At 43.7% G+C, this 20703-nt stretch overlaps 1 protein-coding gene across 4 annotated transcripts in view; it reads right to left on the bottom strand.

Moving 5' to 3' along the window:
- Window positions 1–20703, bottom strand: part of CEP162 (centrosomal protein 162) — a 280487-nt gene that overhangs the window by 39924 nt on the left and 219860 nt on the right. For all 4 annotated transcript variants that reach the window (XM_077289793.1, XM_077289792.1, XM_077289791.1 and 1 more), the window contains 2 exons: window positions 19477–19581; window positions 17260–17481 (listed from right to left, as the gene is read on the bottom strand). In XM_077289793.1, coding sequence (XP_077145908.1) covers window positions 17260–17481; window positions 19477–19581 — 327 coding nt within the window. The remainder of the gene's footprint in view (window positions 1–17259; window positions 17482–19476; window positions 19582–20703) is intronic.

Here is a 20703-nt window from a genome sequence, read left to right as displayed (position 1 = left end):
CGCAGCAAGATCATTTTCATGCATGATAATGCACCGTCTCATGCTGCAAAAAACACATCTGCATCTCTGGCTGCTATGGGCATGAAAGAGGACAAACTTATGGTGTGGCCACCATCTCCCCCTGACCTCAACCCCATTGAGAACCTCTGGAGCATCATCAAAAGGAGTGTCTATGATGGCAGAAGGCAGTTCACATCTAAGCAACAGCTCTGGGAGGGTATTCTGTCCACATGCAAAACAATTGAAGCAGAAACCATCCAAAAACTGACAAATTCAATGGACGAGAGAGTTCAGAAGCTTCTTCCGAACAAGAGGTCCTATGTGCAAATGTAACATCACCTAGAATAAAGTATTCACTTGAAAACTGTTTGATTTCATTTTGTAATAAGCTGATAATGCTTATAACTTCACAAATGACAATTTTTTTGATCAAAATAAAAAAAAAAAAGGTTGAAAACTCTGCTGTGCATAATAATTTGGAACATGCATTTTGAGTGTTTATTTTTTTTTTTAAAGATACTGTTTTCATAGGCAGTTTTTTCCAAAACATTGCAATTATACTAGAATAGTAGATGACTGGAAAATAACAATGACTGCAATTCAGATAGGTAATTTAGAGAAAATATGAAGAAATATTATTTGCATAATAATTTGGAACACAGTGTATGTCTATTTCCATAGATACAGTGCCTAAAAGTAGTATTCAACCCCCTGCAGATTTAGCAGGTTTAATAAGATGCAAATAAGTTAGAGCCTTCAAACTTCAAACAAGAGCAGGATTTATTAACAGATGCATAAATCTTACAAACCAAAAAGTTTTGTTGCTCAGTTAAATTTTTATACATTTTAAACATAAAAGTGTGGGTCAATTATTATTCAACCCCTAGGTTTAATATTTTGTGGAATAACCTTTGTTTGCAATTACAGCTAATAATCGTCTTTTATAAGACCTGATCAGGCCGGCACAGGTCTCTGGAGTTATCTTGGCCCACTCCTCCATGCAGATCTTCTCCAAGTTATCTAGGTTCTTTGGGTGTCTCATGTGGACTTTAATCTTGAGCTCCTTCCACAAGTTTTCAATTGGGTTAAGGTCAGGAGACTGACTAGGCCACTGCAACACCTTGATTTTTTGCCTCTTGAACCAGGCCTTGGTTTTCTTGGCTGTGTGCTTTGGGTCGTTGTCTTGTTGGAAGATGAAATGACGACCCATCTTAAGATCCTTGATGGAGGAGCGGAGGTTCTTGGCCAAAATCTCCAGGTAGGCCGTGCTATCCATCTTCCCATGGATGCGGACCAGATGGCCAGGCCCCTTGGCTGAGAAACAGCCCCACAGCATGATGCTGCCACCACCATGCTTGACTGTAGGGATGGTATTCTTGGGGTCGTATGCAGTGCCATCCAGTCTCCAAACGTCACGTGTGTGGTTGGCACCAAAGATCTCGATCTTGGTCTCATCAGACCAGAGAACCTTGAACCAGTCAGTCTCAGAGTCTTCCAAGTGATCATGAGCAAACTGTAGACGAGCCTTGACATGACGCTTTGAAAGTAAAGGTACCTTACGGGCTCGTCTGGAACGGAGACCATTGCGGTGGAGTACATTACTTATGGTATTGACTGAAACCAATGTCCCCACTGCCATGAGATCTTCCCGGAGCTCCTTCCTTGCTGTCCTTGGGTTAGCCTTGACTCTTCGGACAAGCCTGGCCTCGGCACGGGAGGAAACTTTCAAAGGCTGTCCAGGCCGTGGAAGGCTAACAGTAGTTCCATAAGCCTTCCACTTCCGGATGATGCTCCCAACAGTGGAGACAGGTAGGCCCAACTCCTTGGAAAGGGTTTTGTACCCCTTGCCAGCCTTGTGACCCTCCACGATCTTGTGTCTGATGGCCTTGGAATGCTCCTTTGTCTTTCCCATGTTGACCATGTTTGAGTGCTGTTCACAAGTTTGTGGAGGGTCTTAAATAGTCAGAAAAGGCTGGAAAAAGAGATAATTAATCCCAACATGTGAAGCTCATTGTTCTTTGTGCCTGAACTACTTCTTAATACTTTAGGGGAACCAAACAGAATTCTGGTGGGTTGAGGGGTTGAATAATAAATGACCCTCTGAAAAGACTTTTCACAATTTAAAAAATAAAAAATAAACAAAGAAATAACATTCTTTTTTGCTGCAGTGCATTTCACACTTCCAGGCTGATCTACAGTCCAAATGTCACAATGCCAAGTTAATTCCAAATGTGTAAACCTGCTAAATCTGCAGGGGGTTGAATACTACTTGTAGGCACTGTATGTCCATATCCATGTTTCTAAACTCCTTCACCCCTGGAGCTTTTTTGTTTTCGTTTATCGCTCCCCTTCTTTGCAGAGCCATAATTTTTCCATCAATACGGCCATGCGAGGGCTTATTTTTAGCGGGACAAGTTCTACTTTTGAACGACACCATTGGTTTTAGCATGTCGTGTAACAGAAAATGTGCAAAATAAGGCAAAGTGCAATGAAATTGCAAAAAAAGTGCAATCCGACACTTGTTTTTTGCTTGGCTTTTTTGCTAGGTTCACTAAATGCTAAGGCTGTGCACACGTTGTGGATTTGATTGCAGATCCGCAGGGTTTTTTGCTGCACAGAATTGCATCAAATCCGCAGTGTAGAGCACAACAACCAATGTAAGTCTATGGGAGCCGCAGACTTGTTGTGCACATGCTGCAGAAAAGGCCGCACCGAAACGCAGCTTTTTTTTCTATTCAGCATGTCACTTCTTTTGTGCCGAACTGCAGCATTTCTGCACCCAAAGACTTTTATGGAGTCGGGCACATCCGCAGCAAAACCGCAGATGTAAAAAAGAGCTGCAGTTTAGATGCGGATGTGGGTCCGAGAAACGCTGCAGTTCGGGAGGAGGGAAGTGTGTGGGCGCCGGGCGGAATGTGGGCAGTGACGGTGTGCGTGTATGTGTGTGCTGGGTCTGCGGGCTGTTCGGATGTGTGCGGCGCTGTGCGGGACTGTTCAGGTGTGTGCGGGGTCTGCGGGCTGTTCGGATGTTTGTGGGGAACTGTTTGGATGTGTGTGGCGCTGTGCGGGACTGTTCGGGTGTGTGCGGGACTGTTCGGGTGTGTGTGACGCTGTGCGGGACTGTTCAGGTGTGTGTGGGACTGTTCGGGGATCATCCAATGGGACTACAAGTACGCAGCATCCAATCTGCAGCTAATTCGGATGTAATCCTGACAGTGGACACGCACCCTACACTATCCATACATCTATCAATAGATATATCTATCCACATATATCTATAGATAGATATAGGAATAGATAGATGTATGCATCTATAGATCTATCTATATGTAGCTCTGTCTATCCATTTCATCTATCATCTATATGTCTATCTATCTGTGTGTAATTGAGTGTGGGTTGGACAAATGTAAAAGAGGAGGTTGGACAGAAATGACATCACTCAATAATGTTCAATAATACATCTTTAGCTTTCAAAAACGCATACAAAGAAATCAACAAAAAACACGCAAAAACCGCACCAAAATTTTTTTAAAATGCATCAAAAGCGCGCAAAAACTGCACCAAAAACTGCATCATAACCAGGGTGGATAAAAATCAATGTTTTTTTAAAAAAATCAAAAAAATCGGATTTTTTTGATTTAAATCGGATTTTTTTGATTTAAATCGGATTTTTTTCAATAAACTGCTTTTTGAGGAAAATATTTTACCATCCAAAGGTTCTTCCATCATGAGATAAAGCTGAGTTGTTTAACTCAGTAGAATAAAGGCTGTATATGTGTAACATTCACAATGCCATGCTCTTCCAGAGGTTTCTGTAGGATGCTGACTATCCAACAAGTTTGGGCATGTCAACTGAATGGAAAAAGAAACTAAACCAAAAGTGAAACCAAGCTAGAAGTGTGGAATTAAAGGGGCAGTATGAACAAAATGTGGAGGCTATTAATAGTTTATACAATTAAGACATGCTGCTTTTAAACACCTACCTATTGCCATATAGTAAAACAAAAAAGATTTTTACTTACTTTGGGGTCCCCCCCTCACCCTGGCGTTAGATCGTTGCCCCTAGTTTCGTCCGTGTAACTATGGGCGCACATGCGCACTGCTCTCACTTCTCATTTTAATCGTGATTTATATTAAAAAAAACCTTTTGATTTAAATCAGTGATTTAAATCATGATTAAAATCATGATTTAAATCGATCCGATTTAAATAGAAAAAAATCTTTTGATTTAAATCGTGATTTAAATCATGATTTAAATCGGCGTGATTTAAATCAATCCACCCTGATCATAACCGCACCAAAAACTGCATCAAAACCGCACCAAATACTGCATCAAATCTTCACCAAAAACTGCATAAAAAAGCACCAAAACCCTGAATCAAAACCACACAAAAACCACACCAAAAACCGCACCAAGAACAGCATCAAAACCACACAAAAAAGCCGCATCAAAACCGCGCAAAAACATAAAAAAACCTGAAAAAAATGCATCCAAAACACGCAGCTGCGTTTTCTGCAAGGAGATGCAGATTTTGTGCAGACAATTCTGCACCCAAATCTGCAACGTGTGAATACAGCATAAAACTGACCTGCCATTATGATTCTCCAGGTCATTACGAGTTCATAGACACCAAACATGTCTAGGTTATTTTTTATCTAAGTGGTAAAAAAAAATTTCAAAACTTTGCTAAAAAGAAATAAAATAATTGCGCCATTTTCTGATACCTGTAGCGTCTATATTTTCTGAGATATCGTGTCGGGTGAGGGCTAATTTTTTGCGTGCCGAGCTGACGTTTTTAATGATACCACATTTGTGCAGATACATTCTTTTGATCGCCCATTATTGCATTTTAATGCAATGTCGCGGCGACCAAAAAAACATAATTTTGGCTTTTGATTTTTTTTTCTCGCTATGCCGTTTAGCGATCAAGTACATTTTTTATTTTTGTATTGAAAACAGCTGACATGTTGCGGCTTTGAAGTGGGCTCACCGCGAAGCCCACCTCAAAGTGGGGGATACTGCCAGCTGACGTACTATTCCGTCAGCTGGCAGAAAGGGGTTAATAATCAATATGTTTATGTAATTTAAAAAAAAAAAAAAGGCGTGGGCTCCCGCGCAATTTTCTGTGCCAGAGGGGGAAAGCCGACGGCCGGGGGCCAATATTTGTAGCCTGCTATGAATATCAGCCCGCAGCTGTCTGCGTAGCCTTTACTGGCTATTAAAATAGGGGGACCCCCCCCAAAAAAGACGTGGGGTCCCCCTATATTTTATAGCCAGAAAGGCTACGCAGACAGCTGCCGGCTGATATTCATAGCCTAGAGAGGGGCCATGGATATTGGTCCCCCCCGGCTACAAATACCAGTCCGCAGCCGCCCCAGAAATGGTGCATCTGTAAGATGCGCCAATTCCGGCACTTAGCCCCTCTCTTCTCACTCCCGTGTAGCGGTGGGATATGGGGTAATAAGGGGTTAATGTCACCTTGCTATTGTAAGGTGACATTAAGCCGGGTTAATAATGGAGAGGCGTCAATAAGACGCCTATCCATTACTAATCCAATATTAATAAAGGGTTAATAAAACACACACACATTAGGAAAAAAGTATTTTAATATTCTTCATTTAACCATACTTACCATATTTCAGAGCCTGCAAAAAACGTAAAATAATAAACCGTATACTACCTGTCCGCCGTAGTCCAATTAATAACGAGTGTCCCACGACGATCTCCCCTATAGAACAGTGACATCGGGTGATGTCACTGCTCTATAGGACCCTCAGTGACACACTGACAGGAGACAATGGCTCCTGCAGTGCATCACTGAGAGGTTACCTTAGGACAAATCTCACTTTATGGCAATTGCTGCCTGTGAAAATTTCTCAACAGCATTGGCATAAAGTGAGACTAGGGACTATTTTCTCACAGGGGCGTAGGAATACATTGTGGGGAATACATTGTGGAAGGATACCTTCCTCCCCTCATTGTGTTCCTGGAGCCCCTGGAGAGCAGTCGCATCAGCAGATGCTCCTGCTCTCCACGGGAGATCGTCGAGGGACACTCGTTTTAATTGGATTTCTGCGGATCAGGGAGTATATTGGTTGTTTATTATTTTAATATTTTTTACAGATGACAATGGCTTCGGGGAACAAAGTGACAAGTGATGGTGAGTATATACTGTATGTTACATGTACTGTATGTCTGTTGTATGTTGTATGTATGTACGTACTGTATGTGGCATGTTTCATGTCGCATGTTGCATGTCATCGCATGGTGCATGGTGTCGCATGGTGCATGTCGTCGCATGGTGAATGTCGACGCATGGTGCATGTCGTCCCATGGTGCATGTCGCCGCATGGTGCATGTCTGCCGCATGGTGCATGTCTGCCAGATGGTGCATGTCGCATGTCGCCGCATGGTGCATGTTGTCGCATGGTACATGTCGCATGTCGTCGCATGGTGCATGTCGTAGCATGGTGCATGTCACATGTCGACGCATGGTGCATGTCGACGCATGGCGCATGTCGTCGCATGGCGCATGTCTCCCGCATGGTGCATGTCGTCGCATGATGCATGTCGTCGCATGGTGCATGTCGTCGCATGGTGCATGTCGTCGCATGGTGCATGTTGTCGCATTGTGCATGTCGTCGCATGGTGCATGTCGTCGCACGGTGCATGCCGTCGCATGGTGCATGTCGTCGCATGATGCATGCCGTCGCTTGCTGCATGTCGTCGCATAGTGCATGTCGTCGCATGGTGCATGTCATTGCATGGTACATGTCGTCGCATGGTGCATGTTGTCGCATGGTGCATGTCGTATGTTGCATGTTTTCGCATATCGCATGGTGCATGTTGTCACATGGTGTGTGTTGTATGTATGTATGTATGTATGTACTGTATATGTGTATTTATTTATTTATTTTTTCTTACATTCAACACATTAGCCGGATGATGGGACTACTACTGTCCCATCATTGGCTAATGTGTCACTCACTGTCACTGTAGCAGGGAGAGCCCGATGGGACTTGTAGTCCCATCGGACGATGCCTGCACACAGAGACACACCCCCCCCCCAAAGACCACCCCCCCAGGACATACCGCAGAGCACCGGCGCCGGACCGCAGAGCGCCGGCCCGCACAGCACCGGACCGCACAGCGCAGGCCCGCACTGCGCCGGACCGCACAGCACCGGCGCCCGCACATAAAATCCCTGCCTAGCCCCGCCCGCACATCCCTACCTAGCCCCGCCCGCCCCCAGCACAGGCCTGCAGCCAGCAGCCCTGCCCACAGCCCAGTCACTCTTGATGAGTGACTGCTGACTGTGAGGCCGGGTCACGCCTGCTACTGACGTCACGTCAATTTCCAGAGTCTGGAAATTGACGTGACGTCGGCGGAAATAAGCGGCGGCTGCAGCCTGGGGGTCACGTGACCCGGACTCAGCCGCCGGAATAGCGCCGCTCACAGGCGAAAACGGCAACGGAAGGTAATTACACAATTCATCAGGGGCCCCGGGGGGATACATTGGGGGGTTAATTGAAAGTAGTGGACAACCCCTTTAACTTTTTGATGATATTCTGATTTTGTGGGAAGCACCTAAATTCTATTTCAAAAGCTTAATGGAAGTAAGAGTGACTAAAAGAATGACCCCTGCCGGCAAATGTAATGTATCAGTTTACAAACTATTGCAAACTATTTTGTATTTTGACAACAATAACAAAGTCTTCAGGGCTGTCCATGGGGTCAAAAACTCAGTACAACCAGTTGGAGCAAATATTTAGTTGATGTGATTCAGATGTGTTGAAATCTAAAAATGGAGGCAGTGTTCAGAAAGAAAAGCATCAAGAAGGTCAACTCAGAGAATATCTGATCCTATAATCCTCCTAGTTCCTTAAACAGGACAATAAGGAGAATGTAGTTGTTTTGGGGGCATATGGTCATTTTTGTTAACGTCACAAACTTGCATTTCTAATAAATATAAAAGCCTTGCACATTGCAAATTTCTCTTCTGACCACCACTGCTCCTATCTATAAAATCCTGGTTGGTTAAAAATTGGTTTTTCAAATGAGTGCACGAGGAAACATGAATGATGATACTTATTGGTAAGTCACTTACTTCTTATTGAAAGGGTCAGCAACTAGTTGTTAACGCTGAAGGAACCTATTCTTTGCTTTAGTTAAAAATGTGATAATTCATGGAGACAATATAATTCGGAGCGGATTCCTGACCTGGCCATAGCAGCACTTGGTTCCAGATTGGGGGCCCCTTTGACATCCTTATGCCCAAAAAGGTAAGTTGTGGATTTAATCTTCACCCTATTCCTGAAAACTACCTACAAACAACTGAGACCTAAGACTTTTTGAAGAAACTGGTGTTAGAAATGTATGAATATTACCATTTCGAACACTGCCACATTAAAAAGAGGATTATTTGTACTCACTGTAAAATATCTTGTAGCCTTCATTGAGGAACACAGGAACCATGGCTGTTGACTTCTGCCAACAAGAGGTTAATACTAAAAACAAAGAAAAAGTTGGCTCTTCCCATGCAGGCTACACCCACCTACAAGAAAATATAAGAAAAATTTCTTGTACGCTTCGATGGAGTATACAGGGACCAAGGGACATCCTAAAGCAGTCGCTTTATGTCATTTTTAAAATATATATATAACAAAAAAAGGATCAAGCTATAAGGAGGGCGAATTAACCACATCAGCCTGTATAAAATTCCTAAAAATATCCTCATTTACATATGCAAAAATTAGCACTATGTAGTGTTCAAAAAACTTGAGCTAAACCCTTTTGCCCTGCACCCAGGGTTACCTACCACAAGGGTGATTGGAGCAGGGATTTTAAAAGGGATCCTTGCGGGATAGATAAGGAAGAAAAGTCAGAATACCTGAACAGGAAACAGACAGGTACCAACAAAAGGCTCTGGAAACAATTGGCAGAGGAGAGAATATTCTCTGAGATAGGATAGGTCAAAAGGAAGGACAATTTCTACAATAAGAAGAAAAGAATAAGGGATTTTAGTCCAGGACCAGGATGAAAAATGGAGAGCGACTTGAAAAAGCTGCCCTTGATGGATGTGACTGTGGCAAGGAAAACAACTGCAGAGAGGTTTCCCTTATCGCAGAGGTGGGCAGTTAATTTTCCCGAGGGGCCACGAGACAGTTATTATTGTGAAGGGCCTAACCAATGGACTGAGCTAATTCTGCTCAATATTAATACTAACATATTAATTTAATTATTTATATTAGTATTAATTATATAACTTAATATTGAACAGAATTAAGTATGCGGATATTCCCCTATATATCCTGAGAGCTCCCACATAACCTCCCAAGTACAGCGTGAACCCCACATAGCCTGTTACATACAGCGTATCCCTCACTTAGCCTCATATCATGATAGCCCCCACACAGCCTACTATATACAGTGTGAGCCCCCACATAGACTCCTATACACAGCGTGAGCCTCTAGATAGCTTCCTTTATACAGTGTGAGCCCTCACATAGCCTCCTATATACAGCATGAGCACCCACATAGAATTCTATATACAGCATGAGCTTTCAAATCGCCTCCTATATTCCTATATACAACATGATGCACAGAGCAGTGACAGCGGGAGGCGCAGAATGGACAATGGGAGGCGTAGGACATGGTGTGACCAGAGTGTCAACTGTCTCGGTCTGCGGGCCGGACAGGAACAGCTAGAGGGCCAGATGTTGCTTAGGTCTACCTTAGGATATAAAATGCAGATGGTACCAGACAATGTTTGGTACCACGCTGAGGTTCTGAAAAAGCACAGTATGGCAGAAAGAACAGGCCTCTTAAACAAATACAATGACCTTAGAATTGGAGGAAAGAGACCTTAAAAATAGAACTGACAAGCATGAGACATGACTCTAAAAATGCAAGAGCCAAAGCCGCTTAAAGGAAGGAGATTAAACCGAATGGATAAGGAACACGCCGAATGGATAAGATGAAGATCGCCAGAGCATCGGAGGCATTAGCTAGAAGATGAGGAGTCTGGACAGATAGAAAGGAACTGAATCATCTTGGATGTGAACAGTTCGACACCCAAGGTGCCCCAACATACACATATAGTATTTGGGAGAGGATCAGGGGATAAAAGGACCACTGTTCTTGCGCACAGCTGCTCTCTACTGAGGAAGTCGTTAGCCCAGTAATCTATAAAAGGAATGTGGACTGCCGAAATTGCAGAAATTCAGTTCTTCGCTCATTGGAGTATCCGGGTGACTTCTTCCATGGCTGGTCACATGCGAGTTCTATCCATATGGTAGATTATGCAACTGCTGTGGCAATGTCTGTCTGAATACGAACTGCATGTCCCAACAATTTATTCAATAGAGTGAAAGTCAACCAACGTAACATTCAATGCACCTGGAATTATAGTAAGGAGCAGGTTGCGTTTCTTGATGTCCTTGTTGAAAGAAATGAGGAGGGCTTTGCCCCTATCAATGTGTTCTGTACGTCAACTGCTACTAACACACTTCTGTATGCCACCCTATCACAAAACCATCATATTAAAAAAATCTATCCCCCCCTTGGGTCAATTCCTGTGCTTGCAAAGAATATACTCAGACAACTCTAAATTTGAGCAATAAGCCAATATTCTCACCCATAATGTCAAACAGCGAGATCAAATTATTAAAGCAGGTTTTATGAGATCTAAACTATTTCATCGAAATCAACTCTTAATCCAGACAAAGAAAAAAACTTTCTACCAGTATTGACCAACCAGTCAGATTCATTACATCTTTTAAATCCGGATGGACAGAAATACTTCATGTTCTTAGAAAACATTGGTCTGTTCTTCTAAGGGATGATAATGTAGCCCAGCACCTTTGGACATATACATCTGTAACTTGGAGAACAAATTTTTTCCTCTTCGCTATATGATACATCAGTCACTTTTTTTTTCTGATGTCTGTATACATAGCATAACATATTATTACCTTATATTGAAGGCTATATAAGGCTACGTTCACATTTGCGTGATATTTGCGTCATATTTAACATGGGGGCGCATGGACATGCGTCGCACTTGCGTTTTGCGCCGCATGCGTCCCTGCGGCGCCCGCGTCCGGGCGCAGAGGACGCAGCAAGTTGCATTTTTGCTGCGTCCAAAATCAATGAAAAAAAGGACGCATGCGGCGCAAAACGCAGCGTTGTGCATACGGTTTGCTGCGTTTTTGTTTGCGTTGTGCGTTGCGGCGCACAACGCAAATGTGAACGTAGCCTAAATAATACTAAACTTGTTGTCACACCTGGTGCATCAAACCCAGGCTAATTTTCAAAGCGTCTCAAATATGTTTCCTAATGTTCAAAAAGCCATTTTGCTATTCATATTTCATGTATTTCATATTTGACATGCTTTGCACGATAGAATGCAACCTTTTTTTGTGTATTGCATATGGCGGTAGCTGCTCCTGTTATGCACCTATTCACACTAGTTTGGTTGTGCCAGTCGTTTTTCTGTCATTTCTATGTTAGCTTACTGACTGAGCACTCCTCCCTTCACCATGTGGCTTTTAATTACATCTAATCACACTTGGTTCCGGCCAACCCATATATATAGGCTTTACCGGGAAAGGTGTCCACATTCACCCATGTATACAGACATTAGCCTTCGGAAAGTGTTCACATTTGGACAGGGAGGTCAGGGACCAATCAGATTAAGGAGACCACCTTGACGATGGTTGATGGGCTCAAACTATTTGGCCAAATTCTGTGCAAAGCGTCTCAAATATTTTTCCTAATGCTCAAAAAGCCATTTTGCTATTCATATTTCATGTATTTCATATTCGACATGATTTGGCACGATAGAGTGCAACCTTTTTTTTTTTTTTGTAATTTTCAATTATCTAGCTCTAACTATAATTGTAACGTGTAATTAGCTGTCCTGCCAGTCTCTGGAGCAAGGCATAGAGACTGTTGCTCCCTCAGTGTTCCGGATACCGCACGTGGGGCAGGCGCAGCTCCGTGACCTTCTGTCTAGGCCTCTGACAGGATCCCACCCCTGTCAGGGACCACCCTGTCGGCAACTGCTCGATGTTCCTCCTTCCTCTCTGTCTGCCTGACAGGAACTGACTGAGTGAAGCTCAGCCAGCTTCTGACTGACTAACTTCCTATCCAGACCACCAGTTTTACCTAATTGTGAAAAGTGCCCTAATAAATAGGAGCATAGCTCCCCCTGGTGGACTGGAGTGTGAAGTGTGTTGTATGGTTTGTGATACCTGGCAAAGAGATCTCCTTTATTGCCTTTAGACGTAACATCACTCCCCCCCTAGAGGAGAACAACATTACTGCAACGACCAGGACCCTGGGGCGCTACATCTACTCAAGCTAAGTGTTGACTTGTTTCGTTTGTCTATCCCAGATGACTAGCTCTCATCCTGTCCTTCCCAGTGTTTAAAGAGACATGCAAATTGTACTTTAAGCTACGTCTTTACTGCTCTTGGAGATGAGGAGAAATGAGTAGGAGTTGTTATTTCACTGTTGCAGGGAGAACCTCAGTCCTGGGCATTTTCTCCGTGTGTTTGTAGTCTGTGTAGGAGTTTTTCAGGGCCCTAGCCCTTATCTATGATGATCCTGACTGTATTTCTTTGTCTGAGTCCAGGCTGCGTTGCATTCAGCAAGGGAATAATTCAGTAGAGACGCATAGCTCTGAATTCCGCAGGTGGTCTACTGATACCAAATGGAATGACCTGGCTGTCAGAAGCCAATTCCTACAGGGCCTCAGTGAAAGGTTAAATTAGTGTATAAGACTCCTGCGTCACTGGAGGCTGTCATGTCTCTGGCTATTTGGGTGGATAGATGCCTGAGGGACAGGTGGGTAAGACCACCTGCTTCTGAACCCTCTTTCCGAGACAAGATCCCGGTGTTGGAGGAAAGATCCAGGGGTGAACCTATACTTGAGGAGTTAGAGGAACCCATGCAGTTGGGAGGTGCATTCACGTAGCATGTTTTCCCCGATTTTTTTTTTTTTTTCGTTTTTTTTGTGGGAAGACGGGACATTTTATTGGGGGCATGTCCTGCAATTAAAAAAGCAAAAAGAGACTTGATTAACCCTTGGGAGCCTTGAACTTGATAATCAAGGGGTGTGTTCGTCTTCAACCTGCAATTCTCATTTTGTCCTGACAGCAGAGGTGATGCTAGAGAGCAGTTCTGAAAAATTTTCTGTGTTTGTGGACAGCGGAGCTGGCTTCAGTATGGTAGATGCTGAGTTTGCTAGTACTCATGGTATTTGTCTGCTCTTACTTGGCTAAATCTATTCCTATTTGCGCCATCAACTTGGCACCACTTGCACAGAGAACTCTGACACAAATTGTTCATAACATAAGACTGAAGGTGGGGTCTTGCCCTGGTTGGTGAAGCATAATCCAACTGTGGATTGGCAATACAGAGAGATTGTAAAGTGGGGAGATTACTGTCATGGTAACCACCTAAACGTTTCCCTTCTGCTGTATCTACAGGGTCCTTACCAGCATTTTTGTCCGACTTTGAGGACCCTGCCCCAATTTTGCAGAGAAAGGTAGGCATCTCGGCCTTGTACAATAACCGGGGGGGGCTGGGAGGTTATTTGTGCAGTCTAAATTGCGCCGCAAGGTAACTAGAGAATTTCATAACTCTGTACTTGCTGGCTACCCAGGTTGTAAGGCGACCGCGGACCTTCTCTAGTCGTTTTTGGTGCCAGAGTTGCATCGGGATGTGGTTGAACAAGTGGCTTCCTGTAGTTTTTGTGCACTTTCTAAGGTACTGCATACCTATCCATCTAGTCCTGTTTCGCCACTACCTGTTCCTAACAGGGTCAGGGGACATAGGTATAAATGTATAACTATCAGTAAATGCATGCCAGGTTCGGACCTAAATGTGAATGACTTTGTGTGGTTGTGTAGCAGGAATTTCAGGTTGAGGGTTCCTTCCTGGAAGTTGGAACCTAAATTCATTGGTCCCTATAAGATAACCACCGTCATTGGTCCAGCAGCAATTCGTCTTGAGCTACCTCAGGTTCTTAAAGTCTACAACCTTCTTCACAGGTCTTTGCTCAAGAGATATGTGGAGCCCCTTGAGCCCTCACCCCTATCGTTTCCTCCAATTATGGTTGATCGGTACCTAGAGTTTCAAATTTCAAGGATTGTAGATTCTCGCATTCCGACATTGTTCCCTACAATACTTGGTGCATTGGAGGGATTATGGTCCAGAGAAATGGATGTGGGTTTCTGCATCAGAAGTGAACGCCCCCATGCTGGTTCATTCATTCCTCACCTCTTATCCTGAGAAACCTGGTATTGAGTGTCCGGAGACCACTCGTAGAAGGGGGGTACTGTCACAGATGTGTTAGAGGCTGAAGACCGTTGCACTGCATCTGTCTGCAGAAGGTCTCAGCAGTTTGCTTTGCAGAATTCTGCCTGATCCTTCTGATGCTAGGTCCCACTGTCCACCTCTCCTGGTGCTAATGGCCACACCTGGACCTGAGTGTTGATATACTTCCTGCTTACTGTAGGCAAGCGCGGGTGATATTTTCAATTTGCACTTCTCTGTTGATGCTTGGAGCTTTAGCAGTCTGCTAGCGTCCTCGCTGGTGTTTGGAGGACATCCGTTTTTCTTTTTGAGTCTTTTAAAGCTAAGTGTTCCCTTGTTTTGTTTGTCTATCCCAATTGTCTTTAGAAGTAATGAGGACTGGCTAGCGCTCATTCTGTCCTTCCTTGTGCAGAGCTTATCACATTGCCAGGGTCAGGCAGGGATTAGGTATCCTGGTCAGCGATAGGTGCGGATCCTATATAGGGACAATAGGACAGACAGGTTGACGTTAGATCTGTCTAGAGATCTCCACTCCACCCTTCCCTAGTGTTTGGTTCCCTTTCCCCTCGTTCCTTCGTGTTGTACTTCGTCTATGCTACACTGTGTGCGACAGGCCATGACCACAGTCATGACCTTTGTGAATACACAGAGAGTGAGCAAGAACTAAAAATGTGCGCCTGAACCACAGGCTAAGGAATATTCTGTGGAGGATGATATGTAGGTAGACACCCTGGATGTCTGATAAGGACAGGAAATTGCCAGGCTATGGAAGCTATGACTGAGTGGAGAAAGTCCATGCTTAAAAATTAATGAAGCCAGACAAACCTATTAAGAAGACGTTTAATGTCCAAAGACCGCTCCATTTTTTTGGGGAAAGCACAGGTCAGTCTTAATAAAAACTTGGGAATCCACCCAAAGAGGAACATGATCAATTACTCTAGTGGTCACCAACCTTTCTCACCTAAGTAGCACATTCCGCTCTGATATATAGTCGAGAGCCACATTTAGTAGGACTCACACCATAGTGACACCAAGGGATCCACAGTGCCAGTGTAATGACAGCCAAAGCTTTGTCACAGAAAGCACACCGAAACATTGTGATCCTCCCTTATAGGCAGCATTCTTACATCTAGAACTTCACATTTTACTGTTTCAATATTCTCACATCATGCACATTCCCCACACTATTGCATGCAACTTCAAGCATTCCTATAACTAGCATCATCATCCTAACTCCAGTTTATCAAATGTATTCCTCGTTTCCCATCAGTATACGCCCATCCTAATCTGCTCTTCTTTGCAGAGCTACATACAAAAGTCACCATGTGGAGACATTCTCTTCATAATTGTCTGAGAGATCTGGTGCTACTGCACAAAGCTGGCAGGCTGCCAAGAGCCACATATCATTAGCCAGTGAGCCACAGGTTGGGGACCCCTAAATTACTCCTCAGTGAAAGTAATATGATTAGTAATAAAATTCTCCATGTCTGAGCTATCTACAATACAGAGAATGGGGCTTATCTGATCCAGATAACCTCAGCTACATCGAGCAAGACATTCTAGAAGCGAAGTCAACCTAATAGGCAGCTGATCATGTGGAGGACTTGATAATACCAAATTGGAAGCATATCTCTCCAGACTGACTTCATAGATGCCAGGAGGCTTCATGAAGATGTTCTCATAGCTCGAAAAATGGAAGCCTTCCAGCAAAAAAAGACCGACACTGGTGTGTTCTATGGCCTTGATAAACATTTACTGTAAGACACAAGATTCTCAGTTTGAAAAAGAACGGTGAGGATACTGGCTGGAAAATGGCGTACCTGATTATAAAAGAATAGGACTATTGTTCATTGTTGCCTCAGACAGCTAGTCTGGTAACAAATAGACAAATTCCCAAGATGGCAAACCTGTCAGGTATGTTTAGAGGCTGCATCTGTATTCCATTCTGACAGTCAAGGACCCTGAGGAGTGTGACTATGTTGCCAGTAGTCTGAAGAAGAAAACATTTGGTAAAGCCTAATAAGTTCAACCAAAGCTACATACCAGTGTGCGCAAACCGAACAGCTATAAGGGAAAACTCCTGGGCACGGGTAAAAGAGAGATGGACATAAGGCAAAGCCAGCCGACTCAAGGGCAGACTTCACTATGAACTCATGTGTGTCAGTCAGACCCTTAAAAGTTGCTGCATCCACAAGGGTAGGAATAGGATTAATTAGCAGAATGTTTGGGCTCTGAAAAAGTCTTTCCAGTTGTTTCCATTACTCTGGTCACAATTATGACAAAGCGTGCTTTTCATTGATGTGAGGAAGCCAACCTCTATGGCTGCATTCACAAGTTGCGGTCATTTTGCTGCAACACACCTGCCCCACTGCAGAGGGAGGGAGTGCTGCGTGAGTACGTTGCAAGGGAGAAACATACTGGCCTTGTCCTGTAGTCTGGTCTTCAACTATATAAAAATCTTCACTCACTGCAACGCACCACACTCTGGGAAGTGGCAGAACAAGAGTATGGGGCAGGAACCATATACCTGTGGAGCTGGAGGCAATTTAGGCACAGCTGTCCTGGTCCTGCCATTCGAAGAGAGGGGAGACAGTATGACTAGTTCAGCACTGTTCCCTCTGCACACAAATGGACAGCCAGAGTGTCCTAACCCACTCTTTTTCCAAATCTAGAGATAAAAAATGGTCAGTTTTAGCACTGTATAAACCAAAAAATAGATCTGAAGAACAAAGGATGTGTATCTATTTGGAAGCTAAATTGGTTCAACCTAGTGCTAGTAGGTGGGTGTAGCATGCATAGGAGAAGCTTCTTGCAGCAGCGAACAATCATGGTTCCAGTGTTCCCCAAAGAGGAAACTGAGAAAACAACATTGTTTTATAAATGCAAAGCGATATTTCTGAAAGATTACAGAAATTTGTAATGACATGAAAAGTCACCTTGACTTTTTGAAAGTTCTGCTCCATGCTGCGCAGAGTTTTCTTAGCATCTTCATCTTTGCCTTCAATGTCACTTTCTAATTTTTGTATCCTTCTCTCAAAGTAGGCCACGGTACTACTTTTTGAAGGCTCATCAGTTTCAGACACTGCTGCAGCAGCAAACATGAGTGCAGGTATGGAGTTGGGGTGTCTTCTCTTAATAATTGCTTCCATTTCTTTAACCTGTTTCAAATCACAAAATTAGATGATATTAAACAGAATTTTAAAACATGTAAGATGGCAAAAACAAAAACAGACTCCTGGTGATGTTGCTGTCCTATCTTTAAAACACTCCATGTTCTCCAAATTCTTTATATTTAAGAATTGTAAGTATAATGAGAAGTTAAAACTTTGTTCTCAACATAGCGATTCAGCAGCGCACTACTCCACTTGCTGCCTGGTAGGGTCCGCTCCTGACGATTGACTGTTCAGATCAGTAGCATTACTGAGAAGCTCGTCCAAACTGCAACTTCTCAGATGCTGCAAGCCCTTCCTCTGCAGAATTTGAGGAGTGCAGGGCACTGATCCAACAATCTGGCCAGCTACAGGACAGCTCTTTCAAGTCCTAGTTCTATAAAGTGATTGTAAGCACTGCGCTCCTTGCATTGAAGACCGGTCACATCTGATAGACTGTAGCAGTGGCTGAGAACCTAGGAAACAAGCAGTAAACAATAGAATTAAAAACACCTAATTTCCAGACCGCGTAGAATCGGTGATTAATGTATAATTCCAGAGTCTATTTTCATGGGACAATAGTGAAGCATGTGTGCACTGCTGCGCCATTCAAAGTCTATTAGTCTGAGGGAGATAGCTGAGCGCTGCACTCCAGTTGACGCTAAGACATCACGCTGAGAATCGTACGTCGTAGCAGATCGTTTGGAACTTTCTTTCGTCGCTTGATCACCCGCTGACATCGCTGGATCGTTGTGTGTGACAGCGATCCAGCGATGTGTTCGCTTGTAACCAGGGTAAACATCGGGTAACTAAGTGCAGGGCCGCGCTTAGTAACCCGATGTTTACCCTGGTTACCAGCGTAAACGTAAAAAAAAACAAACAGTACATACTCACATTCCGGTGTCTGTCCTCCGGCGTCTCAGCTTCTCTGCACTGTGAGCGCCTGCCGGCCGGAAAGCAAGCACAGCGGTGACGTCACCGCTCTGCTTTCCGGCTATGGTGCTTACACAGTGCAGAGAAGCAGAACGCCGGGGGACAGACCCCGGAATGTGAGTATGTACTGTTTGTTTTTTTTACGCTTACGCTGGTAACCAGGGTAAACATCGGGTTACTAAGCGCGGCCCTGCGCTTAGTAACCCGATGTTTACCCTGGTTACCCGGGAACTTCGGCATCGCTCCAGCGCCGTGATTGCAAAGTGTGACCGCAGTCTACGACGCTGGAGCGATAATCATACGACGCTGCGACGTCACGGATCGTGCCGTCGTAGCGATGAAAATGGCACTGTGTGACGGTACCCTAAATGAAATCGCAGTGCTCCATTCAAATGGGACAAACAGAATCCCCATTCTCGTGATCAGTGGGGGTCCAAGAGGTGGACACTTATCAGCTACCCTGTGGATTGTTTGTAGGCTGTTATAAGTACATCTCACCAGAAGAGTTTTACTCATCAGCAATTCCCAACTTGATTACTTCAGTGCAACCCCCAAAAATTAATTCCCATTTGTAGGGAACCCACAATGTCATAAGTGCTTTAAAGAGGCTTGGTGTAGTGGAGGGTAACTTATTCTATATTTCTGTTCTATAAATCCCTTGATCAGTGCTCAGGAACCATGCTGGAAAGAATGGCTGATAAGCTGGAAAACCACTTAGCCAGTCTGCAATCAGCACTCAAAGCGCTCTCTTAGCGGGGGGACATATCCAAAAGGTAGACAAAAATCAGACATTGAAGGAAATACACAGAAAGCAAGAACTATCCATTAAGTAGTGACTTCAAGGTTATTTTTTAGAATTAAATTCTTTTCCAATTCACCTTGGATATAAAGCCCACTGTGATTACTATATAAGTGGCAATAAAGGGTTGCCAGAAGTGCCAGTTAGTGCTCTCTTAAAACAGCAAACACTTATAAAAACCAATAACTCTGGCTATATAACTGTACAAACAAACAAAATGATTGCGTTACACAGGAAAGCACGGCTTCTTGTTAGCCGTAATGAAACCCTACCTGCCGCTCAAGATCCTGAATACGTTTTGCATCTGCAGCTCTGTCTTTTACACGATTTTGCTGTTGGACAGATTGATACCCAGCATCATGTCGGAGCTTTTCAACCTTGCAAAAATTGAAAATAAGTATAAGAATCTAAACAACTGTTGGTCCAGCACCACTGGCATCTCTGCTCTGTAGGCATAGGTATCAATGGCTCTTCATTTACTACAGAGGCTTTATTGCACTACCAGCACCTTATAATTTGTTCACTTTGCACCTTATGCTTATATTGTTACCTTGATTCTGGGCAACAAATATTACTACTTATGCCCATGTCTTATTTATACTTTGATGCTCTTTGTGATTTAGGTTCTGTTGCTATTCTGCAGAGACTTTTGGTCACTAGCCACAGGGCAGCGCCAATATTGAGATTAATGCCTTGTTGCGCATGGTGATTTAATTCGGCTTGTATACTTACCTTTTTGGTTCATCACATTAGAACCTGCCATTTACTCATTTCCTATATACAATACAATTAGATAGTCTGGGTCTCAAATCAAATCTTGTGTATAAGTCATTTTACCATGCACTAACTGTTAGACAGGGCCCATCGCTATATTTTGGTGGTTGTGTGTGCAGTCATGTGTTTGACTTTTAATTGTTATTAGTAGTCTGCATTAATAAAATTATTTTGTATAGCATGATCTTTCTCTTTTGTTCTTTGCATATTCTCCCTGCATGATTCAGTTAATCCCAAATCCATCTGCAGTGATGCCCCATGACCTCCCTTTATAGTCCTACCATACCCCCACCGTTGATTGGCAGCTTTCTGCCAATATACAGTATACACAGAAAGCTGCCAATAAGTGGTGTGGGTGAAATTACATGCAGCTCAGCATTCCCAGCTCTGCTAGATCGGAAGTAGAGAAAAGTGTAATTCTACCACAACTGCTGGACCAAGTAAACTAAGTGATACTTCACTGCAATCATGGTCTCTGCTGACAGATTCCTCTCGAAAGGGAACCTGCAATGTAAAAAAACCCAAAAACCTACTGATCTGCAGATATAGGGTTAATCTGCAGGTCAACAGCATTCTAAGGCCATGCTGGCGCGGCACTTAACGCCCGCCTGTCGAGATTAAATTAAGTTTATTTCACTTGGCAGCCTCGGGCTTTCAGTCACACCGCTCGATACATAGTGAGCAACGGCTGTAACGGCCCATCAGTTCATTTCCTCCCGTCAGTC

This window comes from Ranitomeya variabilis, chromosome 2 (genome assembly GCF_051348905.1).
Source record: "Ranitomeya variabilis isolate aRanVar5 chromosome 2, aRanVar5.hap1, whole genome shotgun sequence".
Taxonomy (NCBI): Eukaryota; Metazoa; Chordata; class Amphibia; order Anura; family Dendrobatidae; genus Ranitomeya; species Ranitomeya variabilis.
The sequence above is the reverse complement of the archived record's forward strand: the minus strand, read 5'-3'. Positions and strand labels throughout refer to the sequence as shown.